Source organism: Microcaecilia unicolor, chromosome 1 (assembly GCF_901765095.1).
Source record: "Microcaecilia unicolor chromosome 1, aMicUni1.1, whole genome shotgun sequence".
Classification (NCBI taxonomy): Eukaryota; Metazoa; Chordata; class Amphibia; order Gymnophiona; family Siphonopidae; genus Microcaecilia; species Microcaecilia unicolor.
Genome location: NC_044031.1, coordinates 432,722,017 through 432,742,131, shown reverse-complemented (window position 1 = coordinate 432,742,131; position 20,115 = coordinate 432,722,017). Strand labels below are relative to the sequence as shown.

At 44.1% G+C, this 20,115-nt stretch overlaps 1 protein-coding gene across 2 annotated transcripts in view; it reads left to right on the top strand.

Annotated features, from left to right (window-relative positions):
• Positions 1-20,115, top strand: part of AFG3L2 (AFG3 like matrix AAA peptidase subunit 2) — a 159,364-nt gene that overhangs the window by 102,470 nt on the left and 36,779 nt on the right. For both annotated transcript variants that reach the window (XM_030212346.1, XM_030212338.1), the window contains exons 10-12: positions 10,610-10,763; positions 13,006-13,113; positions 13,218-13,343. In XM_030212346.1, coding sequence (XP_030068206.1) covers positions 10,610-10,763; positions 13,006-13,113; positions 13,218-13,343 — 388 coding nt within the window. The remainder of the gene's footprint in view (positions 1-10,609; positions 10,764-13,005; positions 13,114-13,217; positions 13,344-20,115) is intronic.

Genomic DNA, 20,115 nt, shown 5'->3' with positions numbered 1-20,115 from the left:
GAATTACCTTGTTTCTTCTCTGAGGTCCTTCAGGCGCTTAGGATATCAGAGGATCAACCGTCCACTTGTAGGAACGGCGATCCACTTCTGAAAGGGGTGCGTAAGCCTCTGCAGACCTTTCCCTACCATGAGGTTTGTATGAGCTGCTGGAGGCTGAATGGCAGGCACCAGACTCACAGTTGCAGATTTGGGCGGGCCATGGCATGTTCTATCATCTCCCGCAGGTTGACTTGGAGTCTCTCGGCTTCCTAAAGTGGATGTGCTGGTTACGGCTGTCACTAAGAAGATGGCTATCCCTGTGGAAGGGGGTGCAGTGCATAAGGATCTGCAGGATCACCGGATGGAGGCGTTTTTGAAGTACTCCAAGGTTTCAGCCTTGGCCTTGCAGTCTGCCATCTGTGGTGATTATGTTGCTCTGGTTTGTATTTGGTAGGCCGTTCTCTCTTGCCAGATTCCCCAGTGGACTCTTCCCAGTTTTCTTTGGAGGTCATTAATTTGGAGTTGGGCATGGCCTTTTTGGCAGATACCTTGTATGATGTGGTTTGGGTCTCCATGAAGTCCTTAGCTCTGCAGGTGGTGGGGTGGCCTTTCTTGTGGCTTCGGAATTGGTCAGCCGATATAGCCTCTAAGGTGCAGCTGAGTCAGCTTCTGTTTAAGGGTAAGCTCCTCTTTGGAGAGAAGTTGGTCCAGAGCTTGGGGGAGTCCAAGGTGCTGCACCTGCTGAGGAACAAGTTGCAGATGGCCAGTACAGGACCCTTCCAGGAGATGTAGAAATACTGGCTTCGCAAGGGAGCTGGTCCTCAGCGTTGTCGGTTCTGGAACAGAGGTCAGTCCTTCAGCCCTTTCAAGGGGGGTATCAAGAGGGTTCTGGAGCTTCCAGGCCCTCACAGTGAGGCTTTGGCGGCCCATTCTCCAGTTCTTCCCATTGGCAGCTGGTTGCAGCAGTTTTACGAGAGGTGGTCCCAGATGACTTCAATCAGTAGGTCCTCATCATTGGGTACGATTATGCGCTGGAGTTCCATCAACCCTCTTCCAGATGCCTTCCTTATGTCCCCCTGCAAGTCTCCAGTAAAGGCGGAGGCAGTTCATTTCACCTTGGACAAGCTCCTGCCATTGAGTTCATGGTTCCAGTTCCTCCAGCCAAGAGAAATTCTGGGACGTATTCCATTTACTTTGTGGTGCCCAAAAAGGAGGGCTCCTTTTGGCCGATTTTGGATCTGAAGTTTGTGAATTGGGCTTTGCACATGTTGACTTTTCGGATGGAGACTTTGTAGTCAGTCATCACTGTGGTGCAGAAGGGGGAGCTCCTCCTGTCCATTCTCCCGGATCTTCAGCACTATCTTTTCTTTGTAGTCCTTGGGGGCCATTACTAGTTCTGGGCAAATTCTTTCGGGCTGGCTATGGCTCCGCGGACGTTCTCTAAGGTAATGGTGGCGGCGGCGGTCTTTCTCCAGCAGGAGGGAGTGCTGGTTCACCCTTACCTAGTCGACTGGTTGATTCTGGCAAAGTCCCTGGAGGAAAGCCAGGCGGTGATGTCTTGAATGGTTCGTCTGCTTTGACATCTGGGCTGGATCATGAATTTCAGCAAGAGCTCTCTCATTCCGTGTCAGTCTCTGGATTACTTGGTGGTGTGCTTTGACACTCAGGTCGAAAGGGTGTCTCTTCCAGACCTCCTGTTTTAGAAGATCCAGTCTCAAACCACGTGCCTCTTTGGGGCTGGGAGCCCTTCCGTATGGGAGATTCTTCAGGTCTTGGGGTCCATGGCAACCACGATAAAGGTGGTTCCATGTACAAGGGCCCACATTCATCCTCTTCATCTGGCGCTGTTAGCACGTTGGTCTTCACAGTTGGATCCTCTCTCTTGCCACCTTTCCTTGTGATGCTTGGTGCATCACAGCTTTCAGTGGTCGATCGCCGTCATTTGAGCAGCGGTATGCCTGTGGAACCCCCCCTCCCCCGGATTGGCTTCTGGTGACAGATACCGGCCTGTCGGGCAAGGGGGGCCCATTGTCTGGGACGAGTGGTGCAGGGATGCTAGTCGGTGGAAGAGCCTTGCTGGTTGATTAGTCAGCTGGAGATACAGGCCATTCAGCTGGCCCTTTTGGAGTTTCAGAACGTGGTGCATGGGAGAGACGTCTTTGTGATGTTGGGCAATGCATGGCGGTGGCTTATGTCAATTGACAAGCGGGGGGGGGGGGCAAAAATCCCTTGTTAGTGCTGAAGATGGCTGCTCTGATGGATTGGGTGGAGCAGCATCTGCAGTTGCTGTCAGCAGCGCATGTTGCAGGGGTTCTCAATCTGGATGCAGATTTCCTCAGTTGTCATCTCCTTGATCTAGAGGAGTGATCTCTGGCTCCCTTCGCCTTTCGCCTCATTGTTCAGCGGTGGGGCCAGCCAGTCATGGACCTTATGGCCATGGCCGGGAATGCCAAGGCTCCTCAGTTCTTCAGTGGCAGGAGGGAACTGATAGTGGAGGGACTAGACACTTTGGCGCAAGCTTGGCCTTGGTCGGGGTTCCTCTATGTCTTTCCTCCATGGCTACCCAGTTTCATGGACGCGTGGGTTTGTTGGCTTCAGACTGGCCAAGGCATCCATGGTATGCAGATCTGATGTGCTTGTGCATGGGGGAGCCCCTTATTCTCCCACTGGAGGATGGTCTCCTTGTTCAGGGTCCCGTTTGGATGTTGGATGTGGCTCAATTCTCGCTTATGGCATGGCTGTTGAGAGGGCACAGTTGCTGAAGAAGGGCTATTTGCTTGGTGTCATTTGCACCCTGTTGGTTTATAGGAAGCACAGTACTCCCTTGGCATACGTCCAGGTTTGGCAGATTTTTGAGGTATGGTGCGAGAAGCGTGAGAGTCGTTCCCTTAGGGCCTCTGTGGGTGATATCTTGGTCTTCTTTCAGTGTGGCTTGGAGAAGGGGTTGTCTCTTTCTTCCCTTTGGGTCCATCTGGCGGCACTAGCATGTTTTCTGGGTCCAGTTCAGGGGTGGTGTCTTGATCTTCATCCAGTTTTGTCATGTTTTCTGCAGGGAGTTAAGCATTTGTGGCTCCTGTTTCAGCCTGTTGAGTTCTTGTAGGATTTGAATTTGGTGTTGTCGGTCTTGCAGAGGGCACTGTTTGAACTGCTGTGCAGGCCTCTCTTAAGGATTTGTCTCTTAAGGTGGTGTTTTTGGTGGCTATTTCTTTGTTCTGGCATATCTTGTTGTAGGCCCTGTTGTGTAGGGAGTCAGTTCTGGTTTTCTCTAGAGAAAAGGTTTCTTTTCAGCCGGTCCCTTCTTTCCTTCAAAAAGTGGTGTCCCCATTTCATTTTAAATCAGTCCATCTCTTTGCCTTCCATCCCCAGAGAGGGGTCTCCGCGAGACCTTGTGCTTCTTGATGTCTGTAGGGCTCTGTGGGTACTATATTTCTCAGACAGAGGAATTTCACAAGATGGATCTCTTGATTTTGCTGTTTGGTGGCCCACATAGAGGGGAGGTGGCGTTGAAGGCCATGATTGCATGTTGGATTAAAGAGGCTATTGCATCTATGTATTTACTGGCTGGTAGACAGACCGTGCCGATGTTGCGGGCTCATTCCACTCGGGCCCAGGCTTCTTGGGTGAAGCATTCGCTTATTCCACCACAGGTTATTTGCAGAGCTTCGACTTGGTCATCCCTGTATTCTTTTGTCTACCATTATTGTCTGGATGTTCAGGCGCATCAAGATGCTTCTTTCAGGGCATCAGTATTAGCTAGAGGCCTTTCCCATTCTCATTGGGTACTTCCCACTCCTCAGGAGTAGACAATAAGGAAGGAGAAATTAGATCTTACCTGATAATTTACTTTAATTTCTCCAGACCATTCCTGATCCCCACCCAGAGGTTCATAGTAGTTTCAGGTTGGGATCAGAGTGATTCTGGGTCTCTGCTGCGTCTGGTCTCTGCTTATCTTGCGGTTTTGGTGTTGGTCTTGGGCCAATGGTCTTTCTGTATGGTTCTCCCTTTCCCCCTTTGGTGGTTTTTTTTTTTTTTTTTTTTTTTGGGGGGGGGGGGGGTCAATGCCTGTTATTGTGGTGTTTCCATTATGTTCCTATTATGCTGGTTCACCATTTACCTCTTGGCTTTGCTATTTGAAATACTGAGGAGATGAGGGGGGTTGCACAGCTCCTTTGTAAGGTCACTTTTCGGTAGTTCTCCGTCTGCTGGTAGGAGTGCATATTACTCACTTGTCAAGCGACTATGCAGTTTACAATTTCTATTACAGGTACTTTGCACTGTCCCCAATAGGCTGTTATGTATTGTACCTGGGAATTGGGAAATTGGCACGTGGCCGTTACAGGAGAATATACAAATGCGGCCATTTTACCACTGTGCTAAAAGTGGCCGCAGCACGTTGTAACCCACACCCTATAAACCCAAACAGTGCTGACCACTTTTGAGCATGGCTTAACAAAAGGGCCTCTAAATTTTTGAAAACTCCAGTTATTTTTAAAAAGTCAATTAACTTAGAGGCAGTAAACTGCATAGTTCATGAGCTGTCTATATGTGAAAGCTTCAGAATCTTTACTGAAATCTTTCATCCTGTGCTTGTACACATCTTGTTTTTTAGTTGCTCTTTTAGAAGTTTAAGAAGATTGTTTTAACATTTTATTTCTTTTCTTAGGTCCTGGAACTACTGAACTCAAATATTCCTCTCTCTTTTTGTTTGGTAGTGATGCAGTTTAATTTGCATACCATTGAGTTCAGATTGACTGGCTTTTAGTTACCGACTGCCTTTGTGTGTTATGAAGAGTGATACACCTGAACACAGCGAAGGTGACCAAGAAAAAGATAAAAAGCTAGGGTTTTATTCATGAGCATCCGAGATCCGGCCGCCTTCAGGAGTCTGTCATGGGATAAGAACACGAGTAGCCATACTGCATCAGACCAGTGGTCCATCTAGCCCAGTATTCTGTTTTCAAAACAATGGTCAAGCCAGGTCACAAGTACCTGGCAGAAACCCAATTAGCAGCAACAGTTCATGCTATCAAGATGAAATAAAAACTGAAGATATCTTAAACGTTTAGACTTTTTACAGTGTTTTAGTGTTGGTGCTACGGTGTCTACAGTATCAAAGTTGTTTTGAGTTTTGTTGATTCAGTGTGTTATGTCAGTGCAGAGATACAGTTTTGAGTTTGAGTGTTTAAGATATTGTCAGTTTTTATTTCTTCCTAAGAGCTAAAGGTTGTTTTGTGATCCGAACATCCCGTGACAGACTCCTGAGGAAATCCGGATAGCCTGAAACATGATTCGTGTTGAGTCTCGGATTCTCATGAATAAAACCCTAGCTTTTTAAAACGTCTTATTTTTTTTCTTGGTCACCTTCACTGTGTTCTGGTGTGTCTTTGCGACTGCGAGAGTTGGTTGTTATTCTGTTATGAAGAGGGATGACATCTGCTGTTATTTAATCCTTTGGATGTATGTTTTTCTTCAGTTAAACTGAACTGTTAGTGGAGCTCCCAGGACCGCTTCTATCTACCTGTAATAGATTTGGCTTCATTGCCAATTTTTAGTTTTCTAGCTCCATACACATTCCCCCTTCCCCAATAGAAGGTCTACTTTTCTACCATATGCACCCAGGCCAGCTATCGGTGTTCATCTTCAATTCATCTGTTCAATATTTTTTAAATAATGTTGCGACATATTCCTTTTCACCCGTCTTATAAATCAACCTTTGCATGTTCTGCTTTCACTGATAACTGAGAAAGCTTGTCTCCTTGTTTTCCCGCATTAGCTTTTTCTTTCCCATATGTCTTTGCTGTCTTGTTTTCCTCAGATATTCTTTAGGGTCATTCTTTGAGGTACTTTGTAGCTTTTATATGCTATTTCTCCACTATTTTTTCAGTTGCCTCTTTTGAAGACCTTGCAGGTTTCTTGCTGTTATTTCCCTTCCAAGTGTAAAAGTTTGTTGCCCTTATAATGATTCATTTTAAATTTGGCCCACTGCTTTTACTTGATATAGGTCTTCTTACTTTGTTATTACTTCCTTACCTTATCTTAACAAATTTGATGTTAATTTGTTTTTTCAGCAGACTAACCCAGATATGTGGGTTTTACTCCCTACCAGCAAGTGGAGGCAGGGAACAATTAGCCTTCTTACTGGACAAGGTGTGTGCTCGACCTGTGGCTTGGAGGCAGCAGATAGTAGGTCTCATTCCCTCTTCTCCCCCAGAGAAACATAAACAACTGCAGATTGTAAAGGAGCATACCAGCCCTTGCAGAGAGGGAGGAAGAGGTTCCCTTTCTAGGTATTGCTGGTGCAGGAGGCACACAGGAAGGTTTCACTGCTGCTCACAATGGCACTGCATGGGCCAAGGGCAGCAGGTGCAGCACAGCTTTGGGCTGACTAGTCTTGCAGTGGCTGTAAAGAGGAAGCGAGTGTGAGCATGGGGGAGGCCTGTCCTATATAAGTTAAGAGGAAGTGTGTGTCTCCGCTGAGGAAGATTGCAGAACCTAATCTCAAGGTAGGCACCTCTTTGGAGTGGAGGTAACTACTGCCTTGAGGAGAGTAGCAGCCATTTGGATGGACAGCTATATGACAAACTAAACAACAGGGCCTTCTATGTGTTTTCCTATGGGTGTAGGTAAAACTGGGTACCCATTGAGCTCTGGGGAGCCTTCAGGACACAGGGCCCAAACCCTGTAGTAAGGAGATTTCAGGACACGGGGCCCAGACCCTTCAGGAAGGAGCTATTGTATTTTTCCTGAAGTCTATGTTCCTGATAAACCTGCCGCCTGAGACTAGGCATGCCAATAATGGCATTCTCTTTCATCTTTCAGTTTACTCTTACAGTTCCAGGACCCTTTAAATAGCCCAGTTGGGAACCTGAGGAGCAGTCTCAGATTTCAAGCTGATAATCTATGAAATGACCAGAGGAGCTCAGAGTAAGTGTAGAGGCTTAGAAGAGGGCAAAATCCCCAACGAGGAAGAGATGATACTTTGTTTTGCTTTAAGGAGTTCACTGAGATGATATCTTAGGCATTGGAAGCCCTAGAGTTATTGGAAATCCCAAGTGAAGGAAGATGTTTCCTCAGAGGACACTATTCTTAAAAGAAGTCACTCTAGGTAATTGAGGAAATGGTTTGAGCAAATTGAGAGACTCAGTCTAGACTTAGAGCTGTAGTTGGACTATATCCTATTGTGACAGAGAAAAATAAGCAGAAGCAACCAGAGGTGGATGCCCTGATCTCATTGGTCCTGAATAAAATAGCCATTCCCATGAAATGCAGGACAAAGCACAGGATGGAAAAGTTAAGAAATGCATCAGTCATTTGCAGATATATATATACCTGCAAATGATCGAGGCATTTCTTAACTTTTCCATCCTGTACATTGTCCTGCATTTCATGGGAATGACTATTTTATTCAAGCAATTTTGAAACTTGTATTTCCAAATTCTGTAAGAACATGTAAAAAAAACAAAAATGGGTTAACTTTGTGTTGTTCTCTTTTGAGCTCTTTGATAAATAGATTTAAATATATAAAAAGAGAGAGGACATAGATGCCCAAAGATCCTGACAGTGACCTCCTCCCAAGTTTGTTTGGTTCCCCTCCATGGCTTCAGGTAGGAAGAGCATTGCAAGGTTCGCACAGCATCCAGGACTGGTAGTTCTTGTGGTTCTGGACTAGTATATCAGCCTACTACTACTTAACATTTCTAGAGCGCTACTAGGGTTACGCAGCGCTGTACAAATTAACAAAGAAGGACGGTCCCTGCTCAAAGGAGCTTACAATCTAAAGAACGAAATGTCAAGTTGGGGCAGTCTGGATTTCCTGAGTAGAGGTGTAGTGGTTAGGTGCCGAAGGCGACATTGAAGAGGTGGGCTTTAAGCAGTGATTTGAAGATGGGCAGGGAGGGGGCCTGGCGTATGGGCTCGGGGAGTTTGTTCCACGCATGGGGTGAGGCGAGGCAGAAAGGGCGGAGCCTGGAGTTGGCTGTGGTGGAGAAGGGTACTGAAAGGAGGGATTTGTCTTGAGAGCGGAGGTTTCGGGTAGGAACGTAAGGGGAGATGAGGGTAGAGAGGTAAGGAGGGGCTGCAGATCGAGTGCATTTGTAGGTTAGTAGCAGAAGCTTGAACTGAATGCGGTACCTGATCGGAAGCCAATGAAGTGACTTGAGGACAGGGGTGATATGAGTGCATCGGTTCAGGCGGACGATAAGACGTGCAGCAGAGTTCTGAACGGACTGAAGGGGGGATAAGTGGCTAAGTGGGAGACCAGTGAGGAGTAGGTTACAGTAGTCAAGGCGAGAGGTAATGAAAGAGTGGATGAGAGTTCGGGTGGTGTGCTCAGAGAGGAAAGGGCGAATTTTGCTAATGTTATAGAGGAAGAAGCGACAGGTCTTGGCTATCTGCTGGATATGCGCAGAGAAGGAGAGGGAGGAGTCGAAGATGACACTGAGGTTGCGGGCAGATGAGACGGGGACGATGAGGGTGTTATCAACCGAGATAGAGAGTGGAGGTAGAGGAGAAGTGGGTTTGGGTGGGAAGACAAGAAGTTTGGTCTTGGCCATGTTCAGTTTCAGGTGGCGGTTGGACATCCAGGCAGCAATGTCGGATAAGCAGGCCTGTACTTTGGCCTGGGTTTCCGCAGTGATGTCTGATGTGGAGAGATAAAGCTGGGTGTCGTCAGCATAAAGATGATAGTGGAAGCCATGAGACGAGATCAGGGAGCCCAGGGAAGAGGTGTAGATTGAGAAAAGAAGGGGTCCAAGGACAGAACCCTGAGGGACACCAACAGAGAGCGGGATAGGGGTGGAGGAAGAACCATGAGAGTGTACTCTGAAGGTACGATGGGAGAGATAAGAGGAGAACCAGGAGAGGACAGAACCCCTGAAGCTTCCGCTGTTCCAAGGTCTTTTGCTTCAGAGCCTGACCATTCTAAAAGATCCGTTTCTGATTCTGTCTTGTGGTGGGAATATATTAAGGTTAGAGTTAAGAAGAATGACTGTTCCCTGGAGGTGATAGCAGTGCTATTATAGGCTCAGGAAAGGTTCAGATCCCTGGCTTATGTCTGGTATGGAAGGTGTTTGATGGATGTTGCCTTCAAAGAGCTGTTACCCAATTTCAGCCCTCCATCTCTTTAATCATACAGAATGGGTTGGAAAAAGTCTTAGCTATAAGCTAACAGTGCAAGTAACGGCCATTACATTCTATAGGGCACTGGTGCAAGATAATTATTTTCAGCCCACTTGGAGAGTTCACACCCCTCTCTGAAATGTGAAGTTAAGTGTAATATATTTGATATACCACCTTTTTGTGGTACAACCAAAGAGATGTACATATTATATACAGGTACTTTTTTTTGTCCCTAGTGGGCTCACAGTCTTAAGTATCTTTCTCTGTCCTTGAGAGTGGTTGTCCCAGCTAGGGAATTTAATTCAGTGCTAGGGACACTGATAATGCCCCCGTTTGGCCAATCAGGAGAGCATTGCTCAATGATCTTACACTAAAGGTGGTATTTTTGTTAGCACTGTCTCTTCAGCATTGTGAATAGAGTTATAGGCTCTGTCACAATGTTGTTTTTATAGTTCTTCCTTTCTTCCTTTCAAGGAACTCCACCTCTTGGACATCCACAGGATAGTGAAATATTTGAAGGTCACTAGTACATTTTCAAATGATTTTTTTTTCTTTTGCAACCGGAAGAAAAACTGCATCTAAAACTTGTTGGATCAAGGACTTAAGACTCATTCGGCTAGAGCACAGGCTTCCACCAGCAGAAATTTGCAATCTACAATCTGTTTTTAACGTGAGGCAATGCAGAGTTGTGATTTGCCCAAGGTCACAAAGAGCATTAGTGGGATTTTTGAACCCTTTCTTCCCTGCTTCTCAGCCCTCCTGCTCTAACCATTAGGCTTCTACTCATTGTAAAGAAGTTAGTTCTCTGCCTCCATGTACTGGTAGTGAGACAAACCCCAGGTGTCTGGGCTGGTCTTATAGGACTCAAGGAAAGAAAATCTAGCAGGTAAAACCTTCATGAAGCCCTGGATCCTGACCTTTGTGTGATCCATCTCCATTTTTGCTCCTATATTAAATGCTGTGTAGTGATTTCTTCTCTTTACAAGTATTCAGATGGTAATAGTATATAAATGCAGGCAGTCCACTTTTTTGTTACCTTGATATGCTGCTCTGAATTCTGAAGCATTGTGTGTTAAAACATAAGCCAGAAAGGTGTAATCTCTAACCAAGGCTGTTTTTGATACTTTGAGTGTGTGTGGGTTTTTTTTTAATTGCGGATATTTTTGTAGATCAATATGAATGATCCTGTAGGCAAGGAAAGTGGTTAGAAGTATTTCATTTTAAGAGCATAATATTTTTCCTGAAATTGATCTTGGAATAAGTTAACATGCAGTATTTATTTTAAAAGATTCTGTTAGATTAAGTATGCTGTAAGTTTCCATTAGTAATGGAAATAAAAAGAGGACCTACGGAATATTCTTTTGACAAGCGTACTTATATAGGGAATCCACAACTTTTGACAACCAGTATCAACTTGGTCATGTTTATCATCCTTCTTAAAGATGTGTAATAAGACCAAGACACAATGCTATAGGGCAATGGTGTAATTGATTGATTTATGTTTTATTTGAAGGTCCGTGACTTGTTTGTGATGGCTCGCAAAAACGCCCCTTGCATTCTCTTCATTGATGAAATAGATGCAGTAGGAAGGAAGCGAGGGCGGGGCAACTTTGGAGGACAAAGTGAACAGGAGAACACACTCAACCAGTTGCTGGTAGAAATGGATGGTAAAAAGAAATATGTCATAATTCAGTGCCTCTTTGGTAAAATAGTATCTTTCAAATGTGAATCAAATAAGGGAAAAGTTGGAGCAGTTTCTCTGTGTTTTTAAGTGAAAATGGAGTAACAGATTTTATGGATTTACGACAATATTAATCAGGATTTTGAATTGATAAACTTCATTTAGGCATTTAAAAATAAGGTTGAACTAGACTGATTGCAAATTGTTTTGTTATTACTCTCTATAGCATTTCTAGATGTGTATATAGCACTGTACACATGTAGTCAAGACACAGGCAAAATAGAAATGTCAGTGAATGTATGTAGTACAGTAATCAAGGCTAAACCTGATAGCTATAAATTAGGACGACCCAGGTTTTAAGAGTGAAGACACTTGTGAGCAAGAGAGGATTAACAGAAGGAGGTGGAGATTCAATCTAACCAACCATGTGATGGACCAAGATACTATAGGACCTTATTCACCAGCCCTTTCAGCACAGGGCATCTCTTATATCTGAATTCCCATCCCTGCCCCACCTAGCATCAAACTTGCTTTCTCTGTACCCTCATAAAGGGGGTCATTTTGTAAAGCTTTTTTGTGTGTAAAGCCTGTTTAACACACAGAAAAGGGGCTTTTATAAAATAGTACAGATACGTGTGTGAAAGTAGGCACGTAAAAAGTGTATGCCTAATTTTTATGCAATAAGCATGTAAGCATTCCTTGAGACATAGTTTGGGTGGATCAGAGGTGGTAGTGCAATATACGTGCGTTTATAAAAACATGAGCACATGTGCATTTACACCTGCTCTGAAAACAGTGCAAAGCTGTACATGGTCATCCATGTGCTATTGAGGCTTGTTCTGGGAGCCTATTTTATAACGAGACTGTGTTGCCTATGTTGACTTTGTAAAATGGGGGTTAATAGGCCTCTCTTTGGATTTCTCACTTAGGCAGCCTGGTTATAAAATTATCTGCACTGTTTTAATTTTTAAATGAGGCAGATTTGATTCTGCTGTTGTAAGAAATGGAGAGAGTCACTCAAGTGATGTCACAAAAATCTTTGTATTGCAGGAGGTTGGAAGTTATTGGGAGCTGAGTATGGTTTGATACTTAAGATCAAAGATCTTGGAATCTTGTTCATCACTTCACTGGTGAAATATTACATCTTAAAGCTCAAGTGATCTACTTGAGTACTAATTTTAGAGTTCTCTGAATAGCAGTACTACCCACCCCATCCCCCCCACCCTGAAAAAAAGGCTGGTGTGCACTGAAATTATTGCGGGTAGTGGCTAATCTTTGAGCTTCAGGACTTTTTTTTGTATACCAAGTTTCCAGCTGTTTTCAGTGGTAAGATTCAGATAAGTATTAGGTGAACAGAAATAACCAACTGGAATGATAACATTTTTTTCCTACTGTATTTCTGTATGCCATTCCATATAGTTTTGCTTTTGACTTGGCATAAACTGGAAAAATTGCTGCATTGACCTTCCATCTCCTGAAGCTCACAGTGAGACTAATGCTTTTCTGCATCAACTGCAGGTCTGTCCCCTGAAGACACAGAGCTCAGGGGGTGATGGGATGGGGAAAGGAGAGGCTACAGTGGTGTGCTGGAGCAGGCTCTCACAGGCTCACAAGAGTCGGTTGTTAAGTTTTTAAGAATTTTGGGAGCCGGTTGTTAAAGTAGGGCCCTCCATGGCTACTTTAACAACTGGCTCCCAAAATGTGGGCTTGGGCCCCCTGCTGAATTATCTTTTATTTTGCTGGTGGGGATGCTGAGCCCAGCCAGCCAAGTAAATAGACTACTGCTGCTCCCCGTTTCTTGTTTCCAGCTCTGGGCAGCAGGCTGGGACTTCTCGAGCATGTGAGAGAAGTTCCAGCATGCTGCTCAGAGCAAGACGTTGGGAGTGGTGGCAGTCCATTTATTGGCTGCCAGCAAAGGTATGCCTAGCGTGCCCGTTCGAAGGGATGGAGGAGGGAGAGGCAAGTGTTGCTCCCCCCACCCTCCCCCGGCCACCCCTGGCCCTTCCAACTACAGAGTTGGCTACGTCCGGAGAAAGAGCCTGTTAAAAATTTACCAGTACACCCCTGAGAGCAATCAATTTCACTTCTATCAGTGAAATGAATAGTTTTGCAGTTGAACTTGCTTTTTATTGTATCCTACAGTTTATTCTTTCTGTATAACTTAACAGATGTCATACATTAGTATGACACATTATACATTGCCTTTAAATTGTGCATTCTTTTGGCAGGATTTAATACCACAACAAATGTAGTCGTTCTGGCAGGTACCAACAGGCCAGATATCCTAGACCCTGCACTGCTGAGGCCAGGACGATTTGACAGACAGATTTTTATTGGTAAGACCCTATCTGTTTCTGCACCTCTTTTCTGTTCAGCCCATATTGAGTGGGGGAGGGCAGAAGGAAATTGAGCTTTCTGAATTTTGCCCCTTTGCTTATAGGACCTCCAGATATAAAAGGAAGAGCATCAATTTTCAAAGTTCACCTACGACCTCTGAAACTAGACAGCAGCATAGATAAAGAAAGTCTGGCCAGAAAGCTAGCAGCGCTAACTCCTGGATTTTCAGGTAAGGAAATGAATAAACCTGTATTAGATGTGTATCCTACCGTACACCATTTGTTTTCCTTTTAGTAACCCAAAAGCTTAACAATAATAATCCATATTTCAACCTGGGAATTCATTGTCAGTATGGTGACTATATACCTTCAAGTCTAGTAAAGCCAAGCTGAACCAGTTCCTATTTCCCTCCATTCTATGCAGGGAAGTGTTATCCTGCTTTTCTTAGGGAAATCAGAACTACATCTCCCTGTATGGAATGGGCTATAACAAGGATTGACTTGGCTTGCCTCCTTTGATGTGGAACTATGTGATCATCCTAACTGTAATAATATTAAAATGCTACCCAGATAAAAGGGTTTTCTTAAAGTCCATTATGACCAAGACTGTACAGACTACTTCTGAAAGAATTTCATCTCTAAGAACTGGGCAGTAATGTTTAAATGAGTGTTGGGTGGGAGAGGGTACACCCCTGTATAAAATTTGTGTAAAACTACATATTATTTTGTTAACTCTCAAAGTAGCTGCACCAGCAGACAGCTTCTGTTGAGTGGGTGTACAGTCACAGAGAAAGCAAAGGACAATGGGCTTCTCAGTGGACAAGCAGGATTGCTGCAACTATACGAGTGGTAATGTTACCAGACAGAGCCATGCCAGATCTGCTCTCCAAGAGCTCGGAACCCTCTAGAAGAGTTTTCTGAGTGGCCACTGACGTTTCCAAATAATACTTCTGACTAAAGTTTTCAGTCTTTTTTTTCCTACCCCTCTATGCTTACAAAAGAGGAATACAAAAAAAATTATCCAAGTGTCAAAACTGAGTTTTGCTTGGCTAATTTAATAGTATTCATGCCAGACAAAACCTGGGTTCAAACAACACTTATGGTGTGATTCTTAAATACCCATCTTTGTCATGCATGATCTGTATGTTAAGTTTGTGTAGTCTTGACATGATGTACTTAATTACCCTATATGTCTCATAGAGCATGGAGAATCAGAAGTCATAGCTTAAAATGTTCTGAGCATATTGGAGCTTTTACACACACCTACATCTGAGAAAACAGATAAGAAGGACACCTCTTGTAGGAAAGCTGCTTCTGCTAATAAGAGGTGTGAAAGTGCCCAAAAAGAAAACGGGGACCCTCATAAAGAGAGACACAGCAGTTAATTGATACTGATGCCAGTCTGTAAGCATTGAAATTGCGTTAGTGCCATGATACCAAAGGCTTCTCTTCCAGTCCTGAAAGCTCATCCCCAGCAGCACAATAGTGAGAGGGATTCCCTAGCATTCCTTCCTCCCCCCCCCCCAGGGGCTACAAGTGATTTTGCACAGAAAAGACTATCCCCAGGATAACACACCATACTGAAGACTTCTCCCTCAGTACTCCCACGCGATGCCATATGACGGAGATTCCCCACCACAGAGGTATAAATCTGGACATCCTTCTTGCCTCCTAGCCCTTCTCTAACACTGACAAGGCACTCAGAAGGTTATGATGCTTACAGCAGGCAGAACAAGCATTCTTGCTTTTGACAACTTCATCCAGTAATCACAGAACTGTAGTAAGAATTTTTATAGAAGCATTGTGGATCCCAAAACTCAAAGGCGCTCTCTCCTGTTGAGAAACAAAAGGTCACCAGAGATGACCAAGTCCTAGCGGAAACAAATCTGGAGCACACTCTATATATTTCTTCAGCAAGGGACTTTGCCAAAACTTGGATCCTGACCTGTGGTGGGGTTCATAACTAAGTTGCTGCTCATCACCATCACTTTACTACTACTACTATTACTATGTAACGTTTCTAAAGCGCTACTAGGGTTACGCAGCGCTGTACAATTTAACATAGAAGGACAGTCCCAGCTCAGAGAGCTTATAATCTAAAGGACAAATGTACAGTCAGTCGAGTAGGAGTCGTCAAAATGGGGCAGTCTAGATTTCCTTTAAAGATGGTGGATCTTCAGGCATACCATTTCCACAGCAACCTAAGAATGAGTCTTAGCTGGTGGACATCTCTTATCCAGAATTTCTTCAAAAGGTATCAAAGGAACTGTTGCTGTCTGCACAATTTTTAAAAAGGGTTCCAGAGGTGGCCCAGGAAATTAAAGACCAGTGAGCCTAACGTAGATGTTGGACAAAATGGTAGAGACAATTATAAAGAACAAAATTACAGAGCATATACTTAAGCTTGGATTAATGAGACAAAGCCAACATGGATTTAGACAAAGGAAATCTTGCCTCACCAATCTATTACATTTCTTTGAAGGGGTGAATAAACTTGTGGATGAAGGTGAGTTGGTTGATATTGTGTATGTAGATTTTTAAAAGGCATTTGACAAAGTACGTCATGAAAGGCTCCTAAGAAAATTAGAAAGTCAAAGGATAGGATGTAATGGCCTATTGTGGATTGAAGACTGGTTAAAAGATAGAAAACAGACAGTAGGATTAAATGGTCTGTATACGTGGTGGAGAAGGGTAGATAGTGGATAAATTTGCTGATGACACAAAGTTATTCAAAGTTGTTAAATCACAAGAGGACTGTGAAAAATTGCAAGAGGACCTTATGAGAAATGGCAGATGATGTTTAACGTGTGCAAGTATCTTCTACTCAAAAAAACAACGTGCCATATTATTAGCCTGAAGGTCGTAGTCATCCAAGTCAGCGCATAGTCTCTATAAATGTAGGAATTGAGAAAATGGGGGGGATGTTTTCACAAACGGAGTTTGAAGACCAAAGCGCAAAAAAGTATTCTTATCTGTTGGCTTCTTATAAACCAGGGGTTTCAACGCTGTCCCTGAGGCACATCCAGCCAGTTGGGGTTTTCAGGATATCCCCTTTGAATTCAATGGGGGTAGTCTGAAAACCCCAACTGGCTAGGTGTGCCCCAAGGACTAGGTTGAAAACCTCTGTTATAAACAGTAGTGGTGAATATCTGGTTTTCCTAATTATGATATCTAGGGGAGAGATTTGATGAATATCATACTGCTTCTTGAACTGCAAATATCTATCACAAGTGTTAAGCCACACATGAAATTCCAGAAGCCTAGTTTCATCACCTTGCCACAATAAGAAGATGTTATCAATGTATAGTTTATAGAAAACCGCCTCTCTGAACAGGATGATCCTGTAAAAATGTATCCTTAAAATTGGCAACATAGAGATTTGCTATATCTGGGGCCATGACTGAACCCATGGCTGTTCCTCTTATTTGTCAATAGAACTTTATTTGGAAACAGAAATAATTCTGGGTCAAAGCAATGGTTGCCAATGTGATGATGAATACATTTTGGATCCGTCATAATATACTTCTACCTCTCAAAGTATTTTCAATGATAGTTAATGCTTCAAGCTGAGGAATGTTAGTGTACATAGAGACCGGGAAGATATCAGTCAGATCTCCAAAAAGTCTAGGTTAGTTATATGTGATCAGTCTCTCACATAAGAAACGATCTGTGGAGCATATGGTCGAAGAAAATAATCTACAAATTGTGAGAGTGGTTCCAACACTGAACCATTCCCTGATAATATCAGATGGCCAAGTGGATTTGTGAGGCATTTATGCACTTTAGGGAGAAATGTTATTGCCGTGTAGTATTAAGTATTACTAAGAAGTTTATTTTTATTTATTTATTTTATTTGCTACATTTGTACCCCACATTTTCCCACCTCTTTGCAGGTTCAATGTGACTTACATAGTGCCGGAGAGCAGTTGCAGACTCCGTTGTATACAAATACAAAGGTGAAGTTGTGATAGGGTAAGGTTCATGTGGTAGGATCACATAGAGGAAACGTTCGATGGTGGGGTTCGGTGATGGCCATTACGAACTTTAGCGTTGTTGTGTCGCTGAGCTCAGGTAGTTACATTGGTTCTGCTGGGTATGCCTTTTTAAACAGGTGGGTCTTAAAGTGTCTTTCTGAAGTGTAGATGGTCGTATATGGTTTTCAAGTCTTTTGGTAGTGCGTTCCATAATTGTGTGCTGATGTACTCTTTCCAAAAGTACAAAGACTAGGAGAGACTCAACGAAGTTACATGGAAATACTTTTAAAACAAATAGGAGGAAATATTTTTTCACTCAACCAACAGTTAAGCTCTGGAACTTGTTGCCAGAGGATGTGGTAACAGTGGTTAGCATGTCTGAGGTTAAAAAAGGTTTGGACAAGTTCCTGGAGGAAAAGTCCATAGTCTGCTGAGACAAACATGGAGAAGCCACTGCTTGCCCTGGGATTGGTAGCATAGAATGTTGCTACTATTTGGGTTTCTGCCAGGTACTTGTGACCTGGATTGGCCACTATTGGAAACAGGATACTGGACTAGATGGTCCATCGGTCTGACCCAGTATGGCTTTTCTTATGTTCTTACCATACCTATAGAGATGCTATGAGCTGAAATAACTAAAACCAGCCATTTCAAAATACAGATACATTAGGGAAAGGTGAGCCCTGCTAAACACATTCAAGTTCTCTTTCTAACACAGATTGTACACTCATCCCGCCAGTAGTACCATGCCCTTAGCAGAAACCCTTGACCTCACCTCCTAATAAAATTAAAATCTGCCAATACATTTTAACAGCAAAAGAGATTCATATTGTTACTTTTTGTGATTATTCTATGGTTTATATATTCTTTTATATATATAAATTTTTAAATGTTTGTATATTGTTTGTCCTATTCATAGACTCCTGAAGAATGCCTTGTGACTGAAACACGACTTGTGTTGAGTCTTGATTCTGCCAATCAATAAAGCTGATAATTACACCTTCATAATTTGTCCATTGTTATCTGTCACCTTCACTGTATCTGGTGTTCTAAATAACCTGTACACAAAATGCTTCAACCTGTCTGTCCCACCAACTCAACTCTTGGGTTGCAGAAACATTACTGAAATCATACATACTAACCACATCTCAGCTTGGGAGTTATGTGGCTGTAACAATCCTGCTATCCATGGAGAACTTGTTACAAGAATGCTTTAATAAAGTGCAAGCACAATCATTTTCACTTGCCCATTTACTTAAACTATTATTGTCTCTTCATGCATATAACGCAAAACTCCCCTGTGCGCTATATGCGTGACGTACTATACCAAAGGTTTTTTTTACATAGCTGCTGCCTTTGGGTTGCCCTGTCTCTGGAGTCCTCTGTGCTAGCATCTCCCCCCCACCCCCCGGCTGCCTTAGAGCTTTCTGTTGTCCGCTCATCTCTTCTTCCCCCTCCCGCAACCCTCCTTACTTGCTTTAGTAATCTATTCCAGCAGGCACTCTCACAGGCAGTCTTGCATGTCATCAAGGGCCTTTTTCTGTATCACACCCCTCACCAGCAGCATTCCGTGCCAGAAGAGTTTGATTTACTTCCTGGAAACTCTGCGCTTCCTTTATAGCCCTGCAAGAGGGTACTGACTGATGCCATCACTTCCTGTCATGTGGTATATAAGGAAGTTCAGGACTCTTTACCAGTTTCTTTGCAAAGGGTCATCTAGCTTGTTCAAGTCTGTTCCTGTCCTGTTCTTGCATTGCTCCAATCTGTGTTCCAGTCCATGCGTTCAGCCTTGTTCCAGCTACTCCCTGTCCTCGACTCCGTCAGGCAAAGAGCCACCTGCCCTGACTTGTCTGGGCACCCCAAGGACTCTTTTAAGAGCTATTCCTGGCCTGGTTCTATCAGGTCAGCCCCCAAGGGCTTTTTTAAGAGCCACTCTCTGGTCTAGTCTCCTTGGTGGCATGACTCGTCTGCCACCAACCAGGGTCTGCCTAGCCTTGGTAGGCAGCGTAAACCCGACCGGCCCAAGGGCTTACCTACCTTTAGCCTTGATAGCTTGCAAAAACCATGAGCTTGGGCGAGTCATCCACTTTGCAGCTGCTTCAGCAGCTGGCTCTTCAACTCTAGGAACTCGCTTAGGAGGTACAGCTACAATGGACTTGACTTTGATAGTTTACAGAAACCCTTCAGGGGGTCTGCATTCTGCTTGCTGCAATTCAAACCATAGGACCTCTGGTTCCAAACCTGCCTTCGGGGCCCACTCCATTTCTACCGCCCCTGGCTTATCCAATACCTCAACCTCTAGTCTTAGCACTGCTGCACTTTGATGGGGATCTCAAGGCATGCCAAGGATTTATTAACCAGTGCTTGATGAACTTTGAACTATATCCCTCTAGTTTTCCATCTGATCAGGTCAAGATTACCTTTATCATCTCTCTCCCTTCTGGGCTAGCGCTGGCTTGGGCAGTCTGCCCTGTGGGAGCAGAATTACCCACCTATCCAACCTGGTAGCCTTCCTTGCACATTTCCGGCAGGTATTTGATGCACCTGTGACAAGGGACACTAACTGTGGGCCAGTATGCCATCCATTTCCGGACCCTGGTTTTTGAGCTGCAATGGAATCAGGAAGCCCAGGTGGCCGTCTTTTGTCAGGGTCTGGCAAGGCTCATTAAAGATAAACTTGTGGGATGGAATCTCCCCCCACCAATTTGGATGACCTGGTTTCTTTGTGCATCAAGGTGGACATCCGCTTCCAAGAGAGGACTAAGGAATGTAGAGGCAGATGCTGCTCTACACGGTCAACACCCCAGTTTCAGGCCCCCACAGATGCTGACTCCTCCAGCCACCATGGAGGAGGAGGTTCCCATACAGATAGGACATTCTGATCTCTTGGAGGAGGAGAAATGGCATCAAAGAATGCAAGACTTCTGCTCTATACTATGCGGGCCTGGGACATTATGCTAAGCAGTGTACCAGGAAACCAGGAAAACGTCAAGGCCTAGGAGTGGTGGGGGAGACGTCCCTAGTTCCT